Source organism: Oncorhynchus keta, chromosome 18 (assembly GCF_023373465.1).
Source record: "Oncorhynchus keta strain PuntledgeMale-10-30-2019 chromosome 18, Oket_V2, whole genome shotgun sequence".
NCBI lineage: Eukaryota > Metazoa > Chordata > Actinopteri > Salmoniformes > Salmonidae > Oncorhynchus > Oncorhynchus keta.
In genome coordinates, this window is record NC_068438.1 from 19979113 (window position 1) to 20003581 (window position 24469).

The 24469-nt window shown below is 42.0% G+C and overlaps 1 protein-coding gene across 25 annotated transcripts in view; it reads right to left on the reverse strand.

The window, feature by feature from the left end:
* Positions 1-24469, reverse strand: part of LOC118397402 (elastin-like) — a 98551-nt gene that overhangs the window by 16550 nt on the left and 57532 nt on the right. For 2 of the 25 annotated variants that reach the window (XM_052467583.1, XM_052467576.1), the window contains exons 23-52: positions 24428-24460; positions 24190-24243; positions 23903-23944; positions 23719-23805; positions 23385-23501; positions 23148-23285; positions 22948-23019; positions 22678-22701; positions 22501-22536; positions 22288-22398; positions 22086-22151; positions 18498-18638; positions 17802-17837; positions 17108-17197; positions 16934-16966; positions 16589-16744; positions 16385-16426; positions 15023-15073; positions 8371-8391; positions 8149-8175; positions 7875-7898; positions 7299-7346; positions 5739-5768; positions 5297-5332; positions 4823-4858; positions 4521-4577; positions 3587-3655; positions 3253-3300; positions 2695-2760; positions 2046-2087 (exon numbers count right to left, since the gene is read on the reverse strand). In XM_052467583.1, the coding sequence (XP_052323543.1) occupies positions 2046-2087; positions 2695-2760; positions 3253-3300; positions 3587-3655; positions 4521-4577; positions 4823-4858; positions 5297-5332; positions 5739-5768; positions 7299-7346; positions 7875-7898; positions 8149-8175; positions 8371-8391; positions 15023-15073; positions 16385-16426; positions 16589-16744; positions 16934-16966; positions 17108-17197; positions 17802-17837; positions 18498-18638; positions 22086-22151; positions 22288-22398; positions 22501-22536; positions 22678-22701; positions 22948-23019; positions 23148-23285; positions 23385-23501; positions 23719-23805; positions 23903-23944; positions 24190-24243; positions 24428-24460 (1833 nt within the window). The remainder of the gene's footprint in view (positions 1-2045; positions 2088-2694; positions 2761-3252; positions 3301-3586; positions 3656-4520; positions 4578-4822; positions 4859-5296; positions 5333-5738; positions 5769-7298; positions 7347-7874; positions 7899-8148; positions 8176-8370; positions 8392-15022; positions 15074-16384; positions 16427-16588; positions 16745-16933; positions 16967-17107; positions 17198-17801; positions 17838-18497; positions 18639-22085; positions 22152-22287; positions 22399-22500; positions 22537-22677; positions 22702-22947; positions 23020-23147; positions 23286-23384; positions 23502-23718; positions 23806-23902; positions 23945-24189; positions 24244-24427; positions 24461-24469) is intronic. The other 23 variants (XM_052467578.1, XM_052467577.1, XM_052467584.1 and 20 more) reach the window with 23 other exon arrangements.

Consider the following 24469-nt stretch of genomic DNA (forward strand, 5'->3'; position numbering starts at 1 on the left):
AACCAGTCAAATGTCAACATGCAGTATGAACTGAGAGGTCATATGCATTATGTATGCAAATGTACCAGGCCAGTGTGTTTTTGCAAATATTCTAGCTACAGTATTTATCAAAAGGCTAATGGTGCTGAATTCTCTTTGGGAAACAACATTTGCATACAGTATTAGCAAAGTTGTACCATATGTGATAGCACGTGAAACAGGCAGTATGTTGTACTGTGGGATGCTCTGCTCTCTGTGTCAGTGAATGTTTGACCAATGGGAGGTGGATAATAGCCTGCAGGCATTGGCTAGTCTGTATCCATGGGCCTGGGGCAGAGAGCAGAATCTCTCCACTGCTAGACCAGCGTGATAACACTCCAACCAAACATCAAGGGAGAGGAGGAGAGGATGCTGAAAGCTCCACAGCCTTGGTAATACACTTCCAAGTATAATCCTGAACATAGGTCAAAACCCTGCCAATGTGTTAACATAAACCTACGACGAGGATGTCAATTAAGGCAGCCCACCGCACCTCTCTGATTCAGAGGGATTGGGTTAGATGCAGAAGGCTCATTTCAGTTGAATCCATTCAGTTGTACAACTGACTAAGTATCCCCCCTTTCCCTTCCCATATGAAGACGTGAATTGTGCCATGCTTGTCTTGCGATGCCTGACTTGTCATAGAAGACTTTTCTTCACAGTGTTTTGACAGTGGGTCTTAGTGGGGTGACACTGTCCTACTACCTACAGTGCATTCGGAAAGTATTCAGACTCCTTGATTTGTCCCCCACATTTTGTTACGTTACAGCCATATTCTAAAATGGATTACATTTCAAAATTCATCAATCTACACACAATACCCCATAATGACAAAGTGAAAACAGGTTTTTAGAACTACCTTATTTACATAAGTATTCAGACCATTTGCTATGAGACTCGAGATTGAGCTCAGGTGCATCCTGTTTCCATTGATAATCCTTGAGATGTTTCTACAACTTGATTGGAGTCCCACCTGTGGTAAATTCAATTGATTGAACATGATTTGGAAAGGTACACATCTGTCTATATCCCACAGTTGACAGTGCATGTCAGAGCAAAAACCAAGCCTTGAGGTTGAAGGAATTGTCCGTAGAGCTCGGAGACAGGATTGTGTCGAGGCACAGGTCTGGGGAAGAGTACCAACAAAATGTATGCAGCACTGAAGGTCCTGAAAAACACAATGGCCTCCATCATTCTTAAATGGAAGAAGTTTCAAACCACCAAGACTTTTCCTAGAGCTGGCTGTCCGGCAGAACTGAGAAATTGGGGGAGAAGGGCCTTGGTCACCATCTCTACGGTGAAGTATGGTGGTGGCAGAAAAATGCTGTGGGGATGTTTTTCAGTGGCAGAGACTGGGAGACTAGTCAGGATCGAGGGAAAGATGAACAGAGAAAAGTACAGATCCTTGATAAAAACCTGCTCCAGAGTGCTTAGGACATCAGACTGGGGCAAAGGTTCACCTTCCAACAGGACAAAGACTCCAAGCACACAGCCAATACAACACAGGAGTGGCTTTGGGTGGCCCAGATTTGAACCAGATCGAACATCTCTGGAGAGACCTGAAAACAGCTGTGCAGTGATGCTCCCCATCCAACCTGACAGAGCTTGAGAGGATCTGCAGAGAAGAATGGGAGAAGCTCCACAAATATAGGTGTGACAAGCTTGTAGTGTCATACCCAAGGAGACTGTAATTGCTGCCAAAGGTGCTTCAACAAAGTAGAGGGTCTGAATACTTATGTAAATGTGATATCAGTTTGTTATTTGTATTACATTTGCAAAAATTACAATAACCTGTTTTGTCTTTGTCATTATGGGGTATTGTGTATAGATTGATGAGGAAAAAACACAATTTAACACATTTTAGAATAAGGCTATTACGTAACATTTTCTGGAAAAGTTAAGGGGTCTGAATACTTTCTGAATGCACTGAATGTGTGTGCATTTTTACCAGTTTATGAACATGAGGATGAAACCTCGCAGTTAACTTCAGTATACTACAGAAATTACAGCAGGACAGTCAGTCTCACCTGGACTATAACCAGCACCACCCGCACCTAGGTTACCATAACCTATTGAACAGGAGAGAGTGGAGCATTACTGAAGAGTTGATATAGTTGAACAATTTCAAATACTATTTGAACCCATGTTTTCTGTTGAAATTGGCTACACTGTAGGCAGGAACATCTTGTATACAATGACGGAGTCCTACTTCCAGTTGCAGAGCACACGCTGTACCGTTATAGGCAGAGTAGGCCGACTCTTCAGAGGTCCATGCTGCTATAGTATCTCTAAACCTTCACTCTGCCTGTGATGGTAATCAGTCTCCACTGGGAGTGTTTGTTGCCTCATTCTTCTATGTCTTGCCCTACAGCTCTCTCTGGCTTTGATATGACTTAAAAATCAAGATTTCTCACTACTTTTACGAGAACTCTACTCCAAAATAAAGATAACATCCCTATGATATGTTGCTCAGATGTGGTAGTATCGATTCCCGGGACCACCCATACGTAGAATGTATGCACACATGACTGTAAGTCGCTTTGGATAAAAGCGTCTGCTAAATGGCATATAATATTATTATTATTATTATTATTATTATTATTATTATTATTACATACAAGTGTAACATGTAAGAGTATTAGTACAAAGCTGGGCTTTAAGTGTCAGGGTTTTTACCTGGGGGTTTGGGTGCTTTTTGACCTGCCCCTGCTCCCAGACCTTCACCAGTGGGATACCTCACACCTGAAACACGAGACTGGGTTAGTTCTCCTATAGCCTCGTACCAGGCCTCTAGTGGGTGACACTAGTCCTCCACTAAGAACATGGCTGACATTTCACACACTAGATAGTTATTATCTGTAGCTTTATATGATCAGCTACTGTCGATGACAGTTGAACCTATCTAGCTAGACTTGGCAGTTAAAAACAAGGACAAGACATTTCCCTGGCTATGGTCAAGCTTTGTGTTGTTACAAAGCTACAACCACAGAATGTCCCAGAGGTTGTTGTTTGAGGTGGCATGAGAGTTTCAATGGTTTGGTTTGGAGAGGGTGTTTCTAGCTCAGTTGGCATTGGGGTTTCAGACACAGTCCCATTGGCATCTCATTCCTGGCTCTGGTGTCTGTCACCTCTCTAATCGCCTCATTGGTCATAGGAAGTGCAAGTCAATTACATTTCCTGGACAACGGTCACTCTGAGAGGCCAGCTGGCCTGCTTCCCCTCTCTCATACATACCCTGTCCCTGTCCATAACCACCTTGACCATAACCATACGGGTATCCCCCTGAATCATGATGGAAAGAAAAGCAGCTTTATTCCTGACATGATGACTTCATTGCCTAGGGAACACCAGAAATGGTCTCAGCAAGATGTATGTAACACAATGTTATACAGAGTTGACCTGAGGTAGGGAGTACGGAGTTACAATAAGCCATTGAAGTTATGGGATGGGGTTGAACTCAACATGTCTCTTCGTACGGCACCATTTTGGGGACATTGTGGATATTAATAGTTCAGTTACACAGAAAGCTTATTTATTTCCTAAGACCGGTACGAAAGTGATTCCATACCTGCACCACCACCTGCTCCAGTAAGAGGAATACCTGCTCCTCCAGCCACACCGCCTGCTCCTCCCACAACTACAGGAGAGATACAAAACACAGTGAGATCATATACAGTGAGCTCCAAAAGTATTGGGACAATGACATTTGTTTGTTTGTTTTGGCTCTATAGTCCAGAACTTTGGATTTGAAATGATACAATGACTATGAGGTTAAAGTACAAACTATCAGCTTTAATTTGAGGGTATTTTCATCCATATCGGTTTTTGTACATAGTCCTCCCATTTTAGGGGACCAGAAGTATTGGGACAAATTCACTTATATGTGTATTAAAGTAGTCAAAAGTTGAGTATTTGGTTCCATATTCCTAGCATGCAATGATCACATCACACTTGTGACTCTACAAACTTGTTGGATGAATTAGCTGTTTGTTTTGGTCGTGTTTCAGACTATTTTGTGTCCAATAGAAATAAATGGTAAATAATGCATTGTGTCATTTTGGAGTCACTTTTATTGTAAATAAGAACACAATATATTTCTAAACACTTCTACATTAATGTGGATGCAACCATCATTATGGATAATCCTGAATAAATCAGGAATAATGATGAGTGGGAAAGCATAAATATCATACTACCCCGCCCTCCCCTCCAAAAATGCTAACCTCCCCTGTTATTGTAGTGGCGAGAGGTTAGCATGTATTGGGAGTATGATATTTGTGCGTCTAACTTTCTCACTTCTCATTATTTATGATTCATTCAGGACTAACCGTAATCATGGTAGCATCCAAATGAATTAATTTTGAGAAACATATTTTATTCTTTCTTATCCAATGTGCTGGAGTATAGAGCCAAAACAACAACAAATGTGTCACTGTCCCAATACTTTTGGAGCTCACCGTACTGTAGCTACATCTTTAATAAACACTTCTTATGGCACACACCTGGATGTTTCAGGGGCTTGGCTCCAGGAAGTTGTCCAGCTCCTGCTCCGTATGGATCTGAGGAAATACAGAGAACATAAACGCAATTTGCACAGCCTATTTGTACTCTCTACTCAACAGTGACTGTAATGCAATATCACCAGGGATATGGACATGAGATTATATTAATGGACAAATACCTGAATAAACCAATTACAGTGATGGGGATTTAGTCTGAGTAGAAAGTAACCCAAGGCCGCAAATGGCCATAGTGAATTAAGTTTGAGACTCCATTACAAGGATGCAGACAGAAATTGGCTTACTTCCATATCCTCCTCCATAGGGATATCCACCAGCACCTGTGGAGCAATATATGCCATTAAAACCCCATGGACATAACATATGGTTGGGTGTGGGGCTGTGGGATGGGTCACTAATATGAATGATGGTCACTGATCTGAATGATGATCTGAATGTCACACTCAAGCTTGTCCTAGCTTGTCCTAGCTCTATCAAAAATATTCTCTTCAACATGACCTTGTAATTTGATAGTGAAGACCTACAGACAGTGTGAAGCTTTTAAAGTGATGACATAAGAGGTTTACTGTAAGGTCAGCCTAGACTCTAGGCCCTAGAGGTTAGAGTTCATGATCCAGTACATCTGGTACAATTCAAACTAGATTATTTGAATTACGTAGTTTTCTTTCTTTGTCTAGAAGACTAGTTTTAAGAGGCTGTGGTGGAATGGCCTCCTATCATCTCCTCCTATTTCCTTCTCTCCCCTCTCTCATACATACCCTGTCCATAACCTTGACCATACCGGAGTTGTCCTGCTGAATCATGACGGAAAGAAAAGCAGCTTTATTCCTGACAAGGGAGCACCAGTGAGTGGCTCCGTCAGGTCACGTAGCTAACATACTAATTCCAATAAAGCTAGCTGCTTCCTGCTTATATAATAAACTTTAAAATGCTTTAAAACATATCAACACATTACACCACTTATCCCTGGCCTGGCCATAAAATCATTTTTTAAAATGTTTTATCAGACCTCTGATTTATTCATTTACAGAGAAGAGGCTGACACAAGCCAAGGTCATATCTCAGTGAAGTCATGCAGTAGTTTGAAATAAAAACAGATATGTGTGTGTGTGTTTGTGTGTGTGTGTTTGTGCGTGTGTGTCTGCTACTAGTGTAGAGATGATAAGGTTGTGGTCTGCTCTTCTCCTCTCTCATACATACCCTGTCCATAACCACCATACGGGTATCCCCCTGTATCATGATGACAAAGAAAAGCCGCTTATTTCCTGAAATGATGACTTCATCACCAGGGCACCAAAATGAATGGCTCAGTCAAAAATGTTAGTTAAGACAATAAATCAGAACATCCTAACGCAGATTCAGTCATGCAAGGGGCCTTTCAGGTTTAAGGCCTCATACATTTATTTTGCGCTCTCATCTAGTTTAAGATTCTTTGTTGACCAATAGCCATACATCTGCCTTCATTTTATGTTCTAATCAAAATATGTATTTGAATGCTCAATAGAAATGTTTCACAAAAATATATAGACCTGAATTGTTTTATTTTTGCCTCTAGTGAAGGAACTACCCAGCCAGCTGAGACAGTGATAACATATTCAACACATTCACAGGACTTCAAGTGTTACGCCCCTGAAAAAGGGGAGAAATAATCACGAGAGTGATACGGTGTTGTTTTCTCAATTAAACTTTTAGTGCAATGAGAAAAGACCAAGATTTCCCCGGGAATATGGGTGGAGACCAGAGCAATCGATCTCAGGCTCATAGATTAAGAGCATTTAGTAGATCACAGATTAACACTTTTAGGCACCACAAAATAAAGTAATCAATATAACGTTTACACATTCCTCTCACAATTCTTACCATTTGTACGCTTGACGGATTTGAACTTTAACACAATTATATGAATGTTATCAATCTCTATCAACTAATACTGAATGCATTATCTTTTTAACCTTAGATGTTTTAAGATCCTCACATACTATGAACTTACTAATACCTTTTAATGTATAACGGGCTATGAATATTTCCTTTAACCTGTCACACAGGCAGTTAAATTAATTTGAGATTGATGGTGCAGAACTGTCTATCATCCTGATGCAAATAGCTTCGCCCTAATGCTTTACCTCATACAGCATTGGTTTCAAATAATCCATATAACATGCATTTGAATGTATATAGATGACTGCTTCCACGTGTCTAGATTCGGTCAATTCTTTAATATTACATGTCCTAACAGCACCTTATAAAGGCCTGAGACTACTAGCAAATCTAACTGCACCTTTTACTATCATATACTGTTGACTTGACCTTATCTCTGTACATTTATAATCAATATGACTGTCTTGCAATGGCTAACACGTTTTAGGTACGTCAACAAATTTGTGGCCTGGGTTAGCATGATGATCAGTCTTAATTGTATGTTTTGGTGCATTAGACCAGATAAAAGAGCTGATGCTGCTGTTCATTGTGTGTAAACAACTCTTGCTATTGACTCACGTGAAGAAGGTAATAACATCCTTATCTGATCAATAACAAAGCATATTATTCCTAATCGTGTGTGCATAAGGGTTGGAACATCACTGTTATATGAATGTGCATAGGGGTTTATTAATTATATTTATATTGGCATGTAAAAGTGTTCAATCACATTATTGGATGGGTTATGGATCTGAGTTGATGGTATCAATTTGAAGTTGTAAACAACCAGTTCTGTAATACTACTGCAATAATATGATATTAGCAGGGTTTCAGAATCCTTACCTGCACCAGGGGGTTTAGGAGCTTTGCCACCTGCTCCGACACCCACACCTGTAAATAATATAAAGCCTAGAGGTTAGAGCGTTGGTCCAGAAACAAAATCGGTCGCTAGTTTGAATCCCCAAGACGACAATTTGATAAATCTGCCAATGTGCCCTTAAGCACATAACCCTAATTGCTCCAGGGTCGCCGTTGATAATGGCTGACCATGGCAGTGACCCCACTCTCCAAGGGTGTCTCAGGGGGAGTTGGGATATGCAAAAAACACATTTCCAATTCAGACATTTGTATAATGTACGTGTGAAATTGGACAAATTTAAACATCCACTAAATTAATATAATTAATTATTAATCATGTCACTACACAACTGGAAAACAAACTACTCAACAGCATCGCCTGCAGGAAATTGTCACCATCATGTGGCTAAACAATGTCACATACTCTGCTCCTTATAGTCTCCACTATCGAGACACTTTACCTCAAGGCTGCTGTACTCCAGTAGCAACTACATGAGAAGTATTTGAAAGAAAACCAATAGTAATTGAACCCAGGTATGCTATGGTGGACACAACACTCACCAGGCTGAGCTGGGCCTGTACCAACTGGAAACAAAGAGAAGTTTTTAACACACAGTTACAGAGCATATTGGTTCAAATTGATGATAACTGAAAACCCTAATGTTTGATGTACAGTAAATACATTTTAAAAAGTCACAGGTCAACAATGAAGATGAACTGATAGTAAAGCAATCTAATCATGCTCTTCAAAGATAAGAAAAGATAGTAAAGTACAGGAATGTTGATAGGTACAAGTAGGAGGCCATTTTCAGGAGAATCTATTTAAATGACTTACCACTAGGTTGAAGAACCCCAGCCCCAACTGTGAAGGCGATCATGCTAACTATTACCAGCTACGTCATAATTAGGACAGTTATAAAAAGTCTCCAAAATAGAATAACTAACCACTCAAAAAACTCTAATAAAATGTTCAGTGATTCTAATGACACAATGTTGCAAAACTAGTGAGAATAAATAATTGATGTTAGTTTCATAAAAAATATGGTCCAATACATACCTCCAGCTACTCCTGTGGCACCTGCAGCAAACCAAAAGAAGGTTAATCAATGACGTGATATATTAATAATATGAATTTCCATGAAAATGAACAAGTACTGTATCAAAGTACTCTATCCGAGATGCAACAAGACAGAGAAAAATCACACAAAATAAAATATCGTAAAGATATATCAACATTTTAGTTTCTAGACTGAAGAACACATCTAAAGCAGGGGCTCCAAAAAAATATGTGCTGGAAGAATGACACAGTAATATGTATTTCTGTGTCCATTTTATCATAAAAACATTTTCAAACAATGTGGGATTTCAAATACAGTACCATAAGTAAACATCAGGTAATAACAAGGATATGATCCCCTGCTATAGAAGATGCCGCAGAGGTGGGCAATTCCAGTCCTCGAGGGCCTGATTGGTGTCACAGTTTTTCCCCAGCTAAGACCCCTGACTCCAATCACCTAAACATGTTTAGAATGCAATTTGATTAATCAGCTGTGTTTACTAGGGATGGAGATCAAGTGACACCAATCAGGCCCCTGAGAACTAGAGTTTCCCACCCCTGAAGGGAGATAGGGCTTTAACTACCAAGGAGAAAGGATGAGTGCATACAGTACGTATCTACAGGTCTTCCAGGCACAATCTCCATAGGAGCAATATTTATTGTGGAGGACATTAACAATAACTAGTAATATTACAGAATACTGTAAGTCAATCAAGTATTGACAAGTGTCAGATTAATCTAATTGGTTAAAAAGCGAGGGGAGGGAGGAGAGAGCATAAATGGGAGATATTTCAAGAGCAGCAAGCTGCGGAGTTAGTTGAGGGAAAGAGAGGAAGAGCGTTTAAGAGGACAAACAACTTCAAGAAAATACCTGAGACACTGGCAACACATTATCTTGTCAACACCCACATGAACATCACATTCCTTCATTTTTTTGTTGTTGCAGAAGGCCAAAAAAATTACAATGTTTTCACAAAGGAATCTAACCGAATTAACTCAAATGAATTGTTTATCAAAAGCCAATAAGTAATCGTGCCAAATGTTATGAAGTGCTTATGTAAGGAATTGTAAAGAACATACAGTACGAGTCAAAAGTTTGGACACACTTACTCATTGCAGGGTTTTTCTTGATTTTTACTATTTTCTATATTGTAGAATAATAGTGAAGACATCAAAACTATGAAATAACACATATGGAATCATGTAGTAACCAAAAGAGTGTTAAACAAATCAAAATATATTTTATATTTGAGATTCTTCAAATGTGCCGCCTTGACAGCTTTGCACACTCTTGGCATTCTCTCTTCATGAGGTAGTCACCTGGATCACATTTCAATTCACAAGTGTGCCTTGTTAGAAGTTAATAGTGAATAGTTAACTATGAAATGACACATATGGAATCATGCAGTAACCAAAAAAGTGTTAAACTAATCAAAATACATGTTAGATTCTTCCAAGTAGCCACCCTTTGTCTTGATGACAGCTTTGCAACCTCTTGACATTCTCTCAACCAGCTTCACCTGGAATGCTTTTCCAACAGTCTTGAAGGAGTTCCACATATGCTCAGCACTTGTAGGCTGCTGTTCTTTCACTCTGCGGTCCAACTCATCCCAAACCATCTCAATTGGGTTGAGGTCGGGTGATGGTGGAGGCCAGGTTATCTGAGGCAACCTGGACAGGAAGATCACATCAGTGACTCAACCCACTCAAGTGACGCACCCCTGATGCAGCACTCCATCACTCTCCTTCTTGGTCAAATAGCCCTTACACATCCTGGAGGTGTGTTGGGTCATTGTCCTGTTGAAAAACAAATGATAGTCACCACTAAGCGCAAACCAGATGGGATGGTGTATCGCTGCAGAATGCTGTGGTAGCCATGGTGGTTAAGTGTGCGCCGGAGGAGATGTCTGCCGTTTTACGGTCTCCTAACCAATTGTGCTATTATGTGGGGTTTTTTCACGATATTTGTAAATTATTTTGTACATAATGTTTCTGCAACCGTATCTTATGGCAGAAAAGAGCTTCTGGATATCAGGACAGCGATCACTCACCTCGGATTAGACAAAGATTTTTGTTCAACAAGAAGCAGGACTCACACGATATTCTCCAAACAACCCACAGGGCAGACATCCCAATTATTCGCAAAAGGAAGCGACACAGAGGACGAAGAGCCTGATGCCTCGTCCGGACCCGCAGAAGGCGAGTAGGAAAGCTGCCGTTACCGTCAATATTACTCGCCAACGTGCAATCATTGGACAATAAACTAGATGAGGTACGATCACGAATATCCTACCAACGGGACATCAAAAACTGTAATATCCTATGTTTCACGGAATCGTGGCTGAATGACGACATGAATATTCAGCTAGCGGGATATACACTGCACCGGCAGGATAGAATAGCACACTCTGGTAAGACGAGGGGGGCAGTCTGTGCAGATTTGTAAACAACAGCTGGTGCACAAAATCTAAGGAAGTCTCTAGATTTTGCTCGCCTGAAGTAGAGTATATTGTGATAAATTGCAGGCCACACTACTTGCCTAGAGAGCTCTCAGCTATACTTTTCGTGGCTGTTTATTTACCACCACAAACAGATACGGGCACTAAGACCGCACTCAGTCAGCTGTATAAGGAAATAAGCAAAATGGAAACCCCTCACCCAGAGGTGGCGCTCCCAGTGACCGGAGACTTTAATGCAGGGAAACTTAAATCAGTTCTACCAAATCTCGATCAACATGCTAAATGTGCAACCAGAGGGGGAAAAAATTCTAGATCACCTGTACTCCACACACAGAGACATGTACAAAGCTCTCCCTCGCCCTCCATTTGGTAAATCCGACCACAACTATATCCTCTTGATTCCTGCTTATAAGCAAAAATTAAAGCAGGAAGCACCAGTGACTCGGTCTACAAAAAAGTGGTCAGATGAAGCAGATGCTAAACTACAAGACTGTTTTGCTATCACAGACTGGAACATGTTCCGGGATTCTTCCGATGACATTGAGGAATACACCACATCAGTCACTGGCTTTATCAATAAGTGCATTGAGGACGTCATCCCCACAGTGACTGTTTGCACATACCCCAACCAGAAGCCTTGGATTACAGGCAACATTCGCACTGCGCTAAAGGGTAGATCTGCCGCTTTCGAGGTGCAGGACTCTAACCCGGAAGCTTACAAGAAATCCCGCTATGCCCTGCGACAAACCATCAAACAGGCAAAGCGTCACTCCAGGGCTAAGAATGAATCATACTACACCGGCTCCGACGCTTGGGAAGCACAGCCGCGAGCTGCCCAGTGACACGAGCCTACCAGACGAGCAAAATCACTTCTATGCTCATTTCGAGGCAAGCAATACTGAGGCATGCATGAGAGCATCAGCTGTTCCGGACGACTGTGTGATGAATCTCTCCATAGCCGACGTGAGTAAGACCTTTAAACAGGTCAACATACACAAGGTTGCGGGGCCAGACGGATTACCAGGACGTGTGCTCCGGGCATGTGCTGACCAACTGGCAGGTGTCTTCATTGACATTTTCAACATGTCCCTGATTGAGTCTGTAATACCAACATGTTTCAAGAAGACCACCATAGTTCCTACGGACAGGAACACAAAGGCAACCTGCCTAAATGACTACGGACCCGTATCACTCACGTCCGTAGCCATGAAGTGCTTTGAAAGGCTGGTAAAGGCTCACATCAACACCATTATCCCAGAAACCCTAGACCCACTTCAATTTGCTTACCGCCCAAACAGATCCACAGATGATGCAATCTCTATTGCACTCCACACTGCCCTTTCCAACCTGGACAAAGGGAACACCTATGTGAGAATGCAGATCAGCGTTCAACACCATAGTACCCTTAAAGCTCATCACTAAGCTAAGGAACCTGGGACAAAACACCGCCCTCTGCAACTGGATCCTGGACTTCCTGATGGGCAGCTGCCAGGTGGTGAGGGTAGGTAGCAACACATCTGCCACACTGATCCTCAACACTGGAGCTCCCCAGGGGTGCGTCCCCAGGGGTGCGTGCTCAGTCCTCTCCTGTACTCCCTGTTCACCCACGACTGCATGGCCAGGCACAACTCCAACACCATCATTAAGTTTGCAAACGACACAACAGTGGTAGGCCTGATCACCGACAACGACAAGACAGCCTATACGGAGGAGGTCAGAGACCTGGCCCGGGTGGTGCCAGAATAATAACCTATCCCTCAACGTAACCAAGACTAAGGAGATGATTGTGGACTACAAGAAAAGGAGCACCGAGCACGCCCCCATTCTCATCGACGGGGCTGTAGTGGAGCAGGTTGAGAGCTTCAACAACAAACTAAAATGGTCCAAACACACCAAGACAGTCGTGAAGAGGGCACAACAAAGCCTATTCCCCCTCAGGAAACTAAAAATATGTGGCATAGGTCCTGAGATCCTCAAAAGGTTCTACAGCTGCACCATCAAGAGCACCCTGACCGGTTGCATCACTGCCTGCTACGGCAATTGCTCGGCCTCCGACCGCAAGGCACTTCAGAGGTTAGTGTGTACGGCCCAGTACATCACTGGGGCAAAGCCGCCTGCCATCCAGGACCTCTACACCAGGCGTTTGCCAGAGGAAGGCCCTAAAAATTGTCAAAGACCCCAACCACCCCAGTCATAGACTGTTCTCTCTACTACCGCATGGCAAACGGTACCGGAGTGCCAAGTCTAGGACAAAAAGGCTTCTCAACAGTTTTTACCACCAAGCCATAAGACTCCTGAACAGGTACCCGGACTTTATGCAATTTCCCACCCCCCCAACCCCTCTTTTATGCTGCTGCTACTCTTTGTTTATCTTATATGCATAGTCACTTTGCCTTTTTTTGCCTAAGCAAGTTTCATCTTCTTAATGATTTCCTTAAGTTGTGGTTTCATTGCATCAATTCAACCATGAAGGCCTGATTCACACAGTCTCCTCTGAACAGTTGATGTTGGGATGTGTCTGTTACTGTACATGTACTCTTTGAAACATTTATTTGGGCTGCAATCTGAGCCTGACAACTCAACTTCTCCTCTGCAGCATAGGTAACTCTGTCTTCCTTTCCTGTGGCGGTCCTCATGAGAGCCAGTTTCATCATAGCGCTTGATGGTTTTTGCGACTGCACTTGAATTTTTTTTAATGCTCTTGATATTTCCCGTATTGACTGACCTTCATGTCTAATTTCACTAGGGTAGGTGGCACTATTTTCACTTCTGGATGAAAAGCATGCCCAAAGTAAACTGCTGGCTACTCAGGCCCAGAAGCTAGGATATGCATACAAATGGTAGATATGGATAGAAAACACTCTAAAGTTTCCAAAACTGTTAGAATAATGTCTGTGAGTATAACAGAACTGATTTTGCAGGCAAAAATCTGAGAAAAATCATCCATTCAGGAAGTGGGATTTCTTTATGTTTGTAGTTTTCTATTGAATGCCATTACAGTATCCATTGACTTAGGACTCAAATTTCACTTCCTATGGCTTCCACGAGATGTCAACATTCTTTTGAAATTGTTTCAGGCTTGTATTCTGAAAAATGAGAGAGTAAGACCACTCTGAATGAGTGGACACTGCAGTGTCCCAGAGGTTTTTCATGCGCACGACCGAGAGCGTGCCTTTCTTTTTTACCTTTTATATTGATGACGTTATTGTCCGGTTTAAATATTATCGATTATTTAGGCTAAAAACAACCTGAGGATTGATTATAAACATCGTTTGAAATGTTTCTACGAACTTTACTGATACTATTTGGATTTTTCATCTGCCTGTTGTGACTGAGTTTGAGCCTGTGGAATACTGAACAAAACGCGCGAACAAAACTGAGGTTTTTGGATATAAACAGGCACTTTATCAAACAAAACAAACATTTATGGAGTAAATGGGAGTCTTGTGAGTGCAACCATATGAAGATCATCAAAGGAAAGTGATTCATGTTATCTTTATTTCTGATTTGTGTAACTTCTCTACTTGGCTGGTAACTGTTTGTAATGATTTGTCTGTTGGGCGCTGTTCTCAGATAATCGCATGGTATGCTTTCGCCATAAAGCCTTTTTGAAATATGACACCGTGGTTGGATTAGCAAGAATATTTATTTATTATTTATTTCTGTACCCTGGTGAGGTTAAAATAATCATGGACTATAGTTTCTCTTTGCTTATTTGAGCTGTTCTTGCCATAATATGGACTTGGTCTTTTACCAAATAGGGCTGTCTTCTGTATACCAACTGATTGGCTCAAACAAATTAGGGAGAAAATACATGCCACAAATGTACTTTTAAGGCACACTTGTTAATTGAAATGCGTTCCAGGTGACTACCCCATGAAGCTGGTTAAGAGAATGCCAAGAGTGTGCAAAGCTGTCATCAAGGCAAAGGGTGGCTACTTTGAAGAATCTAAAATATGCACTTTTATGGTTACTACATGATTCCATGTGTGTTATTTCATAGTTTTGATGTCTTCACTATTATTCTACAATGTAGGAAATAGTACAAATAAAGAAAAATCCTTGAATGAGTAGGCTTGTCCAAACTTTTGACTGGTACTGTATGTGTATATTACACTCTTCAAATGAAGTATAACTATGTCCTTTGTCAGAAAGGGTTTGATCATGCAAACACAGACAGCAGCAAGTCTTACTGGGCTCTGGCTCTGGGGCCTCTGTGGCCTGTGTGCCAATAGGTGTGGGATCTGCCAAAAGACAACAGGTTCCAGTTTCATCCATTGCAGTTGAAAAGGACACAGGGTAGGGGAAACTAGCGTAGGGCAGAAGACATTATGGGGATCCTTGGCACTGCCATGACAGGAGGGAAGGGGATAAGCTCCAGCTCCAGGTGGTGAATAGCTATTGGACCATACAACAATGCTAAAGGGGACAGTACTAGCAGAACAGACATTAAGCTGTCTCTTATTTGAGGGTTTAGGGAGAAGAGAGGGGGCAAAGAGGTTTGGGGTTTGGGAGGAGATAGGGCAGGGGACTGGCTTGCGCGATACTGCCATTGCTGTTTGATACACCTGCAGTGGAGCGCAGTTAGCCAGACAGCAGTGGTAGTGGTAGAAGATGTGGGAGTTAGCTTGGATGCTAAGGCTGTGTCTGTAGGCCATTGAAGTCCTGATGAGGCCTGCTGGAAAAGTCTGATGGGGCTTTGTCGGATTATAAAAAAGTTATATACATACAGCTCATGAAGCGAAAAGGAAAAATAAAAAACTATAAACTTGCATTATAATCAGTCTCTCTCATAGATGTTTTATTCTATGTCAATGGCATTCCATGGTACAGTAACTACCCCTTTTTTAACAGCTCTGTAAAATACAGTGCATATTTCAAGTACAGTAACTCAGGGGTTCTCAAAATGGGGTCTGAGGTACTGTAGGGGGATCGCGACCAGATAGTAATTTTTTTAATGAATAGTACTAACAACAACAGATTAAACTAATTTTGGCCAAGGGATCCGTGGAATAAGTTTAGAGGGTCTAATACAATACAATGTAATATTGTTAATCTACAATGTATGTTCTTAATCCTGGGCAACATGGGCCTGGGAGGCACGCAGGGATATTTGTATCCACAGTGTTCCACCAATTACCAAGTTTTGAACATTATACTTGTATTCCTTCAAAAACAACATAAATGCACTGTAATTTAAGCTTTAAAACGGCAAAGTTTTCTCTCTGCCCCATGACAAAATGTGTAGAATTGCAGGAAAATGTTCCTTCCCAGGGTCCGAGACTTGGTTTGTACGGCCATGCACTGCCAACGTCATAGTTTACTACACTCCTTGTATGCTATTCGTAACTCACTCGAGCGGTGTTCTGATTATTCGGGGGTCCCTGATTAATTTTCTATCACATAAGGGGACCCCGGACCCCAAAAAGTTTGAGAACCCCTGCAGTAACTAACTCTTACTATGTAGCTTTTGATATACATAATTTGTACTGATCAATGAGAAAACAGGTTAATTAAATCCAAAGTCTTGTTGAGTGCAAAACTTGTGGTTCTACCTGGGATGGGAGTTCCACCGGGTTCTAGAGATGAATCCTCTGCTGTAAAGGTGTCATAGTGTCACATTAGGAGCTTTGTGGATTTTCTTTAAACCCCTCATTTTGGACCTACTTGCGTAGTACTAGCAATTATCCTGAAGGATCTATCTAGGCCAGGTAAAATAAACCAAGCAAGAATCAAAGGTGAAACTAGTATCTATTTACCTGGTTTGCCTGCGATAGGTATCCCTGTGCCCACTGGTACACCAGTGCGCTCAATGGCAGTTCCTCCAACACCACCACCCACGCCCACACCTGGTCTTGGCGTCGCTATAGGCGCTGGAACACCTTCTCCACCGATGCCCGCCCCGCTTGGCATACCTGCGGGTAGGTAAGAACATAGGTGAAGGTATAGTATAATCTGTTGAGCCATAGTGAAAATCTTGATCCAGCTAACAAGAGAGAATAGGTATTGTACAGAGACTGCACAGAACAGACAAACATTATTGTTCTTCCACTGGTCTGCATTACATAGACTAAAAGTTATGATACAACGAGAGAGGCTCTTACCATATTTAGCAGCTTTGGCTGCGGGATCATATCCTGCAATCACAAGCATCACATAATTCATATTCCTATTGCATGTTGCATCACCTTGATATCGCATAGAAGGACAGACTGGACCATGATGCTGTTTGAGCTCTTTCTGATGTCTTTACAATTCATACACATCCTCTGACGTACCTCCAGCTCCTACTCCTCCAGGTACTCCTCCCTGTCCTCCTCCTCCAAGTCCTCCTGCTCCTAGGCCTGTTCCTACACCTCCTGGGACTCCTGTTTAGAGGTTCACAAGGAAATTATATGATTTCAAAACCAACATGAATGAGCATGAATTCAACCATAATACCAGCTCTGATGAGTAATCTTACCATATTTAGCAGCTTTGGCTGCAGCGGGATTATATCCTCCAGCCCCAGGTACACCCCCTCCTCCTCCCCCTGGTAATCCTCCTGCTCCTCCAGCTCCTAAGCCTGCTCCTGCACCTCCAGGGACTCCTGTGGTAGAGGGCCACAAGAAAACAATTGTCCAACTTCAGAACTGCCAAAGACAATAGACTTGTTACACCACAATTTAAAAAGCCAAAAATGGATGTAAATTCAACCAATGTACCAACACTGAATGAGATTGATTGTTTTGAGGGATTTTACCATATTTAGCCGCTTTGGCCACTGCAGGGTTATATCCTCCAGCCACTGGTACTCCTCCTGCTCCTCCAAGCACTCCAGCTCCTAGGCCTGCTCCTGCACCTCCTGCTCCTGGTAATCCTGTAGTGGAGTGTCACAAAAAATTATAATTCATTAAAAGTGGACAGAGGTTTTAGCATGAATTGAACCAATGTACTAACTCCAATGTTGTTGTTTTGAATGTTTTTCCTCACCATATTTAGCAGCTTTGGCCGCAGCGGGATTATATCCTGATATGCAAAAAGTGTATAAATTAAAAGACATCCTCCCTGATTTATGAACTCACTAAAACAATTGGGGGCGGTTACTAAAAAGCAAGCTCAATGGAGAATGTCCAATGAAAAGGTTTTCTATTCCAGGATTAGACTTAATCTGTGTCCAGGAAACCACCCTTTACAGAGATCAATATAATGTGATACATCCACAGGTACACATCCAATTGATTAAAATTATGTCAATTAGCCTATCAGAAGCTTCTAAAGCCATGACATCATTTTCTGGAATTTTCCAAGTTGTTTAAAGGCACAGTCAACTTAGTGTATGTAAACTTCTGACCCACTGGAATTGTGATACAGTGAAATATAAGTGAAATAATCTGTCTGTAAACAATTGTTGGAAAATGTACTTGTGTCATGCACAAAGTAGATGTCCTAACCGACTTGCCAAAACTATAGTTTGTTAACAAGAAATTTGTGGAGTGATTGAAAAATTAGTTTTAATGACTCCAACCTAAGTGCATGTTAACTTCGGACTTCAACTGTATTTCAATTGAGTGATTTCCTTATATGAACTGTAACTCAGTAAAATTGTTGAAATTGTTGCATGTTGCATTTATAATTTTGTCCAGTATATTACAGTACATTTACATGGCAAAAGCAAATCGGACTCACCTCCATATCCAGCCCCAGGTACCCCTCCATATCCAGCCCCAGGTACCCCTCCATATCCAGCCCCAGGTACCCCTCCATATCCAGCCCCTGGCACTGCTCCTGCTCCTGCTCTCCCCGCCACGCCCGCTCCTCCTGGAACTCCTACAGATCAGGCTCAGGATGTTATTCCTTGGTGGTTTAAACAACAGTAATATCTAATGGTTGCTTCTATGCAACCCAGTGAAAAAAATCTAATATATTTAGGGGGATTGGCACCACCGACAGTATATCAGTACAGTATATGCAGTTGAAGTCGAAAGTTTACATACACTTAGGCTGGAGTCATTAAAACTCATTAAAACTGTGCCTTTAAACAGCTTGGAAAATTCTAGAAAATTATGTCATGGCTTTAGAAGCTTCTGATCTGCTAATTGACATAATTTGAGTCAATTGGAGGTGTAGCTGTTGATGTATTTCAAGGCCTACCTTTAAACTAAGTGCCTCTTTGCTTGACATCATGGGAAAATCAAAAGAAATCAGCCAAGAGCTCAGAAAAAAATAGTAGACCTCACAAGTCTGGTTCATCCTTGGGAGCAATTTCAAAACGTCTGAAGGTACCCCGTTCATCTGTACAAACAATAGTACGCAAGTATAAACACCATGGTACCACACAGGAAGAAGACGCATCCTGTCTCCTAGAGATGAACGTACTTTGATGGGAAAAGTGCAAATCAATCCCAAAACAACAGCAAAGGACCCTGTGAAGATGCTGGAGGTCACAGGTACAAAAGTATCTATATCCACAGTAAAACGAGTCCTATATTGACATAACCTGAAAGGCCGCTCAGCAAGGAAAAAGCTACTGCTCCAAAACGCCATAAAAAAGCCAGACTATGCTTTGCAACTGCACATGTGGACAAGGATCTTACTTTTTGGAGAAATGTCCTCTGGTCTGATGAAACAAAAATTGAACTGTTTGGCCATATTGACCATTGTTATGTTTGGAGGAAAAAGGGGGAGGCTTGCAAGCCGAAGAACACCATCCCAACCGTGAAGCAGGGGTGGCAGCATCATGTTGTGGGGGTGCTTTGCTGCAGGAGGGACTGGTGCACTTCACAAAATAGATGGCATCATGAGGTAGGAAAATGATGTGGATATATTGAAGCAACATATCAAGACATCAGTCAGGAGTTAAAGCTTGGTCGCAAAGGGGTCTTCCAAATGGACAATGACCACAAGCAAACTTCCAAAGTTATGACAAAATGGCTTAAGGACAACAAAGTCAAGGTATTGGAGTGGCCATCACAAAGCCCTGACCTCCATCCTATAGAAAATCTGTGGGCAGAACTGAAAAAGCATGTGCGAGCAAGGAGGCCTGCAAATCTGACTCATTTACATCAGCTCTGTCAGGAGGAATGGGCCAAAATTACCCCCAACTTATTGGGGGAAGCTTGTGGAAGGCTACCCAAAACGTTTGACCCAAGTTAAACAATTTAAAGGCAATGCTACCAAATACTAATTGAGTGTATGTAAACTTCTGACCCAATGGGAATGTAATCAAATAATTAAAAGCTGAAGTAGATCATTTTCTCTATTATTATTCTGACATTTCACATTCTTAAAATAAAGTGGTGATCCTAACTGACCTAAGACAGGGAATTTTTACAAGGATTAAATGTCAGGAATTGTGAAAAACTGAGTTTAAATATATTTGGCCGGTATGTAAACCTCCGACTTCAACTGTATCAGTCAAAGGTTTGGACACATCTACTTATTCAAGGGTTTTTCTTTATTTTTACTAAATTCTACATTGCAGAATAATCGTGAAGACCTAAAAACGAGGAAATAACACATATGGAATCATTTAGTAAACAAAAAAGTGTTAAACAAATCAAAATATATTTTATATTTAAGATTCTTCAAAGCCACCCTTAGCCTTGATGACAGCTTTGGACACTCTTGGCATTCTCTCAACCAGCTTCATGAGGTAGTCACCTGGAATGCATTTCAATTAACATGTGTGCCTTGTTAAAAGTTCATTTGTGGAATTTCTTTCCTTCTTAATGTGTTTGAGCCAATCAGTTGTGTTGTGACAAGGTAGCATTGGTATACAGAAGATAGCCCTATTTGGTAAAAGACCAAGTCCACATTACAGCTCAAATAAGCAAAGAGAAATGACAGTCTATCATTACTTTAAGCCATGAAGATCAGTCAATTCAGAAAATTTCAAGAACTTTGAAAGTTTCTTCAAGTGCAGCTATGGAACACGGACCTGTTCACCGGATGTGCTACCTTGTCCCAGACCTGCTGCATTGGACTCTCTCTCTACCGCCCTTGCTGTCTCTAACTCTGAATGATCGGCTATGAAAAGCCAACTGACCTGTTGAGGTGCTGACCTGTTGCACCCTCTACAACCACTGTTATTATTTTTATCTGACCCTGCTGGTCATCTATGAACATATGAACGTCCTGTTATAATCTCTACCCGGCACAGACAGAAGTGGACTGGCCACCCCTCAGAGCCCGGTTTCTCTCTAGGTTTCTTCCTATGTTCCAGCCTTTCTAGGGAGTTTTTCCTAGCCACTGTGCTTCTACATCTGCATTGTTTGCTGTTTGGGGTTTTAGGCTGGGTTTCTGTACAGCACTTTGTGATATCGGCTGATGTAAAAAGGGCTTTATAAATACATTTGATTTGACCTGGTCTCCAAAATCACCCAACCTCAACCCAATTGAGATGGTTTGGGATGAGTTCGACTGCATAGTTAAGGAACAACAGCCAACAAGTGCTCAGTATATGTGGGAACCCCTTCAAAACAGTTGGAAAAGCATTCCAGTTGACTACCTGATGAAGCTGGTTGAGAGAATGCCAAGAGTGTGCAAAGCTGTCATCAAGGCAAAGGGTGGCTACTTTGAAGAATCTCAATTTTTTGTTGTTGATCTTTTAAAACACTTTTTTGGTTACTATTGTACATGTTTCCATATTTGTTATTTCATAGTTTTGATTATTCACTCTTTTTCTACAATGTATAAAGAAAAACTCTTGAATTTGTAGGTGTTTCCAAACTTTTGACTGGTACTGTATATTTCTACTTTTACCCCTTTTTCTCCCCAATTTCGTGATATCCAATTGGTAGTTACAGTCTTGTCCCATCGCTGCAATTCCCATACGGGGTAGGGAGAGGCGAAGGTCGAGAGCCATGCGTCCTCCGAAACACAACCCTGCCATGCCGCACTCTTCCTTGACACAATGCTCGCTTAACCCGGAAGCCAGACGCACCAATGTGTCGGAGAAAACACTGTACACCTGGCGACCGAAGTCACGCCCAGTCAGCCACAAGGAATTGCTAGAGTACGATGGGACAAGGATATCCTGACCTGCCAAAACCTTCCCTAATGCAGACGACGCTGGGCCAATTGTGCGGTGCCTCATGGGTCTCTCAGTGATGGCCTGCTGTGACACAGCCTGGGATCGAACCTGGGTCTGTAGTGACGCCTCAAGCACTGTTATGTAGTACCTTAGACCGCTGCACCACTCGGGAGGACCAGTACAGTATATTAATACAAAGGTAAGGCAATACATTTTTCTAAATCATGGAGAGGATAATGTACCATATTTAGCAGCTTTGGCCGCAGCAGCAGCCCCTCCTGCTGGTACTCCTCCATATCCTCCATAGCCTGCAATACAAAACAAATAGCAATGTTTATAAATGACCTCATAAATAGTTCGATAAGACAGACCAAAGGCTCCCAATCGTAAACCAACAGTATTAACTCTTCCAGATGACATTAGATTTCAACTTCTGGTGCAAACCTCCATATCCTGGTCCAGCCCCAATCCCTGGTACTCCTCCTGCTCCTCCTAAGCCTGCTCCTCCTAAACCTGCTCCTCCAGCTCCTAGGCCTGCTCCTCCAGCTCCTGGGACTCCACAAGAAGAACATTATTAATTAAATTAAGTTATTATTTTGAAATAATGTCTCCATTCAGAACTGCTTAAGATACAGTAGACATATCTCTTCTTCTTACCATATTTAGCAGCTTTGGCCGCAGCAGGATTATACCCTGAAATTGAAAAATTGAATAAATTAAAAACATCACTCCTGCTCCCCAAGCCTCATAATACAGTAGTATTACTAACACTGGTTTATGCTTATGTTAATCAGTTCATGATATTATATAAAATTGGCGTCATTGGAAACGTACCTCCAGCTCCTGCCCCTCCATAGCCTGTCAATCAAAGCATGGAACATCATCAACCTAGTAGCACTATAAGGCAATCTACCCCACTTTACCTTAAAACCAACCCTCTGCTCAACCCAATTATCTAACTCCACTGCTTAAACCTATATAAAACCAACTCTACCCCTATGCAAAGTTTGCCAACTACATATTGTGTGTGTGAACACTGCCCTTACTTCCACCCCTCCCCCAGACCCTTCCATCCCACATGGGCATCCCCTTTGGTGTACGTACCCCCAGGCCTGGGATATCCTCCAGCAGGCACGCCACCATATCCACCCCATGGCCCACCAGCAGCCCCCTGACCTATAACACAGGAGAGCGCATGTCATGAGTTGACACATGGTAATGTAAAGAAATTTACAGAAATTTGATAATGTACCAATATGTACAGAAATTTCACCATGAATTCAACCAATGTACATTTTTCTTACCATATTTAGCTGCTTTGGCTGCAGCAGGATTATATCCTCCAGCCCCAGGTACCCCCCCTGCTCCTCCCCCTGTTAATCCTCCCTGTACTCCTCCAAGTCCTCCTGTTCCTAAGCCTGTTCCTAGACCTCCTGGAACTCCTGTGTGTTCACATGGTTTATATGATTTCAAAACCAGAAATGTCAGCATGAATTCAACCAATGTACCAATTCTGATGTTGCTGTTTTGAATGATCTTACCATATTTAGCTGCTTTGGCTGCAGCAGGATTATATCCTCCAGCCCCAGGTACCCCCCCTGCTCCTCCTCCTGGTAATCCTCCTGCTCCTAGGCCTGCTGCTGCACCTCCGGGGACTCCTATGGCAGAAAATGTTAGGATTTTGCCATTAAGTCATGGCTAACTTAACAACTGAAAAGATATAGTAGACTTGTCACATTTCTTTGTACCATATTTAGCGGTTTTGGCAGCAGCGGGATTATATACTACAATGAAATAGGGGTCCTAGATTCAAAACGTGATTTTGGCATTCAAAACAGTGTGAAAGCATTGGAGAAGTCAAGCATCATGACTTACCTCCAGCCCCAGCTCCTCCAGCTGGTACCCCTCCTGTTCCTCCAAGACCTCCAACTCCTAGGCCTGCCCCTGCACCCCCTGGGACCCCTATGGTCAAGGAAAAAAGAAAAAACATTGGATTTCAAATTCAACAATTGTACAGACACTGAACGAGACTGGCCTAATATCGAGTGATTTTTCTAACCATATTTAGCAGCTTTGGCGGCGGCGGCGGCAGGATTGTATCCTAAAATAGAAAATAATTCAATTAATTTACAGCATACCTCCTGACAACTGCGTTTCTAGCCCCATAAAGTAGCAGTAGACAGCACAGTGACTGGAAGGTAGAAATTACTGTACATCTTTATGATTCAAATGAACATTTGTCTTACCATGAATTTCAGTCTCCTCAAGCAGTAGTTAATGCTATGAATGAATTAATGAAATTGCTACAAGCGTGAGATACTATACTGCAATACTTAGATAAGCTACCTCCAGACCCCGGAAGAGCTCCTGCTCCCCCAAATCCAGCACCCCCTGGAACACCTACAGGGAGGGTGACATCCATACAGTATATTATATGATCATTTCTATTATTAAAATAAGCCTAATGTGAGTTGGAGCTGACTAAGCCAATGAACGAAGCCCTTCAGTGAGTGATGGTGTCTTAACAGCATTGTAAAGGCTGTGGCCTGGGCAGCTTTGGGATGTTTTGGTTAGTTATCCTCACCGTAATAGGGAGGCCTGGCTCCCGCTCCATAGCCTGTTCAGA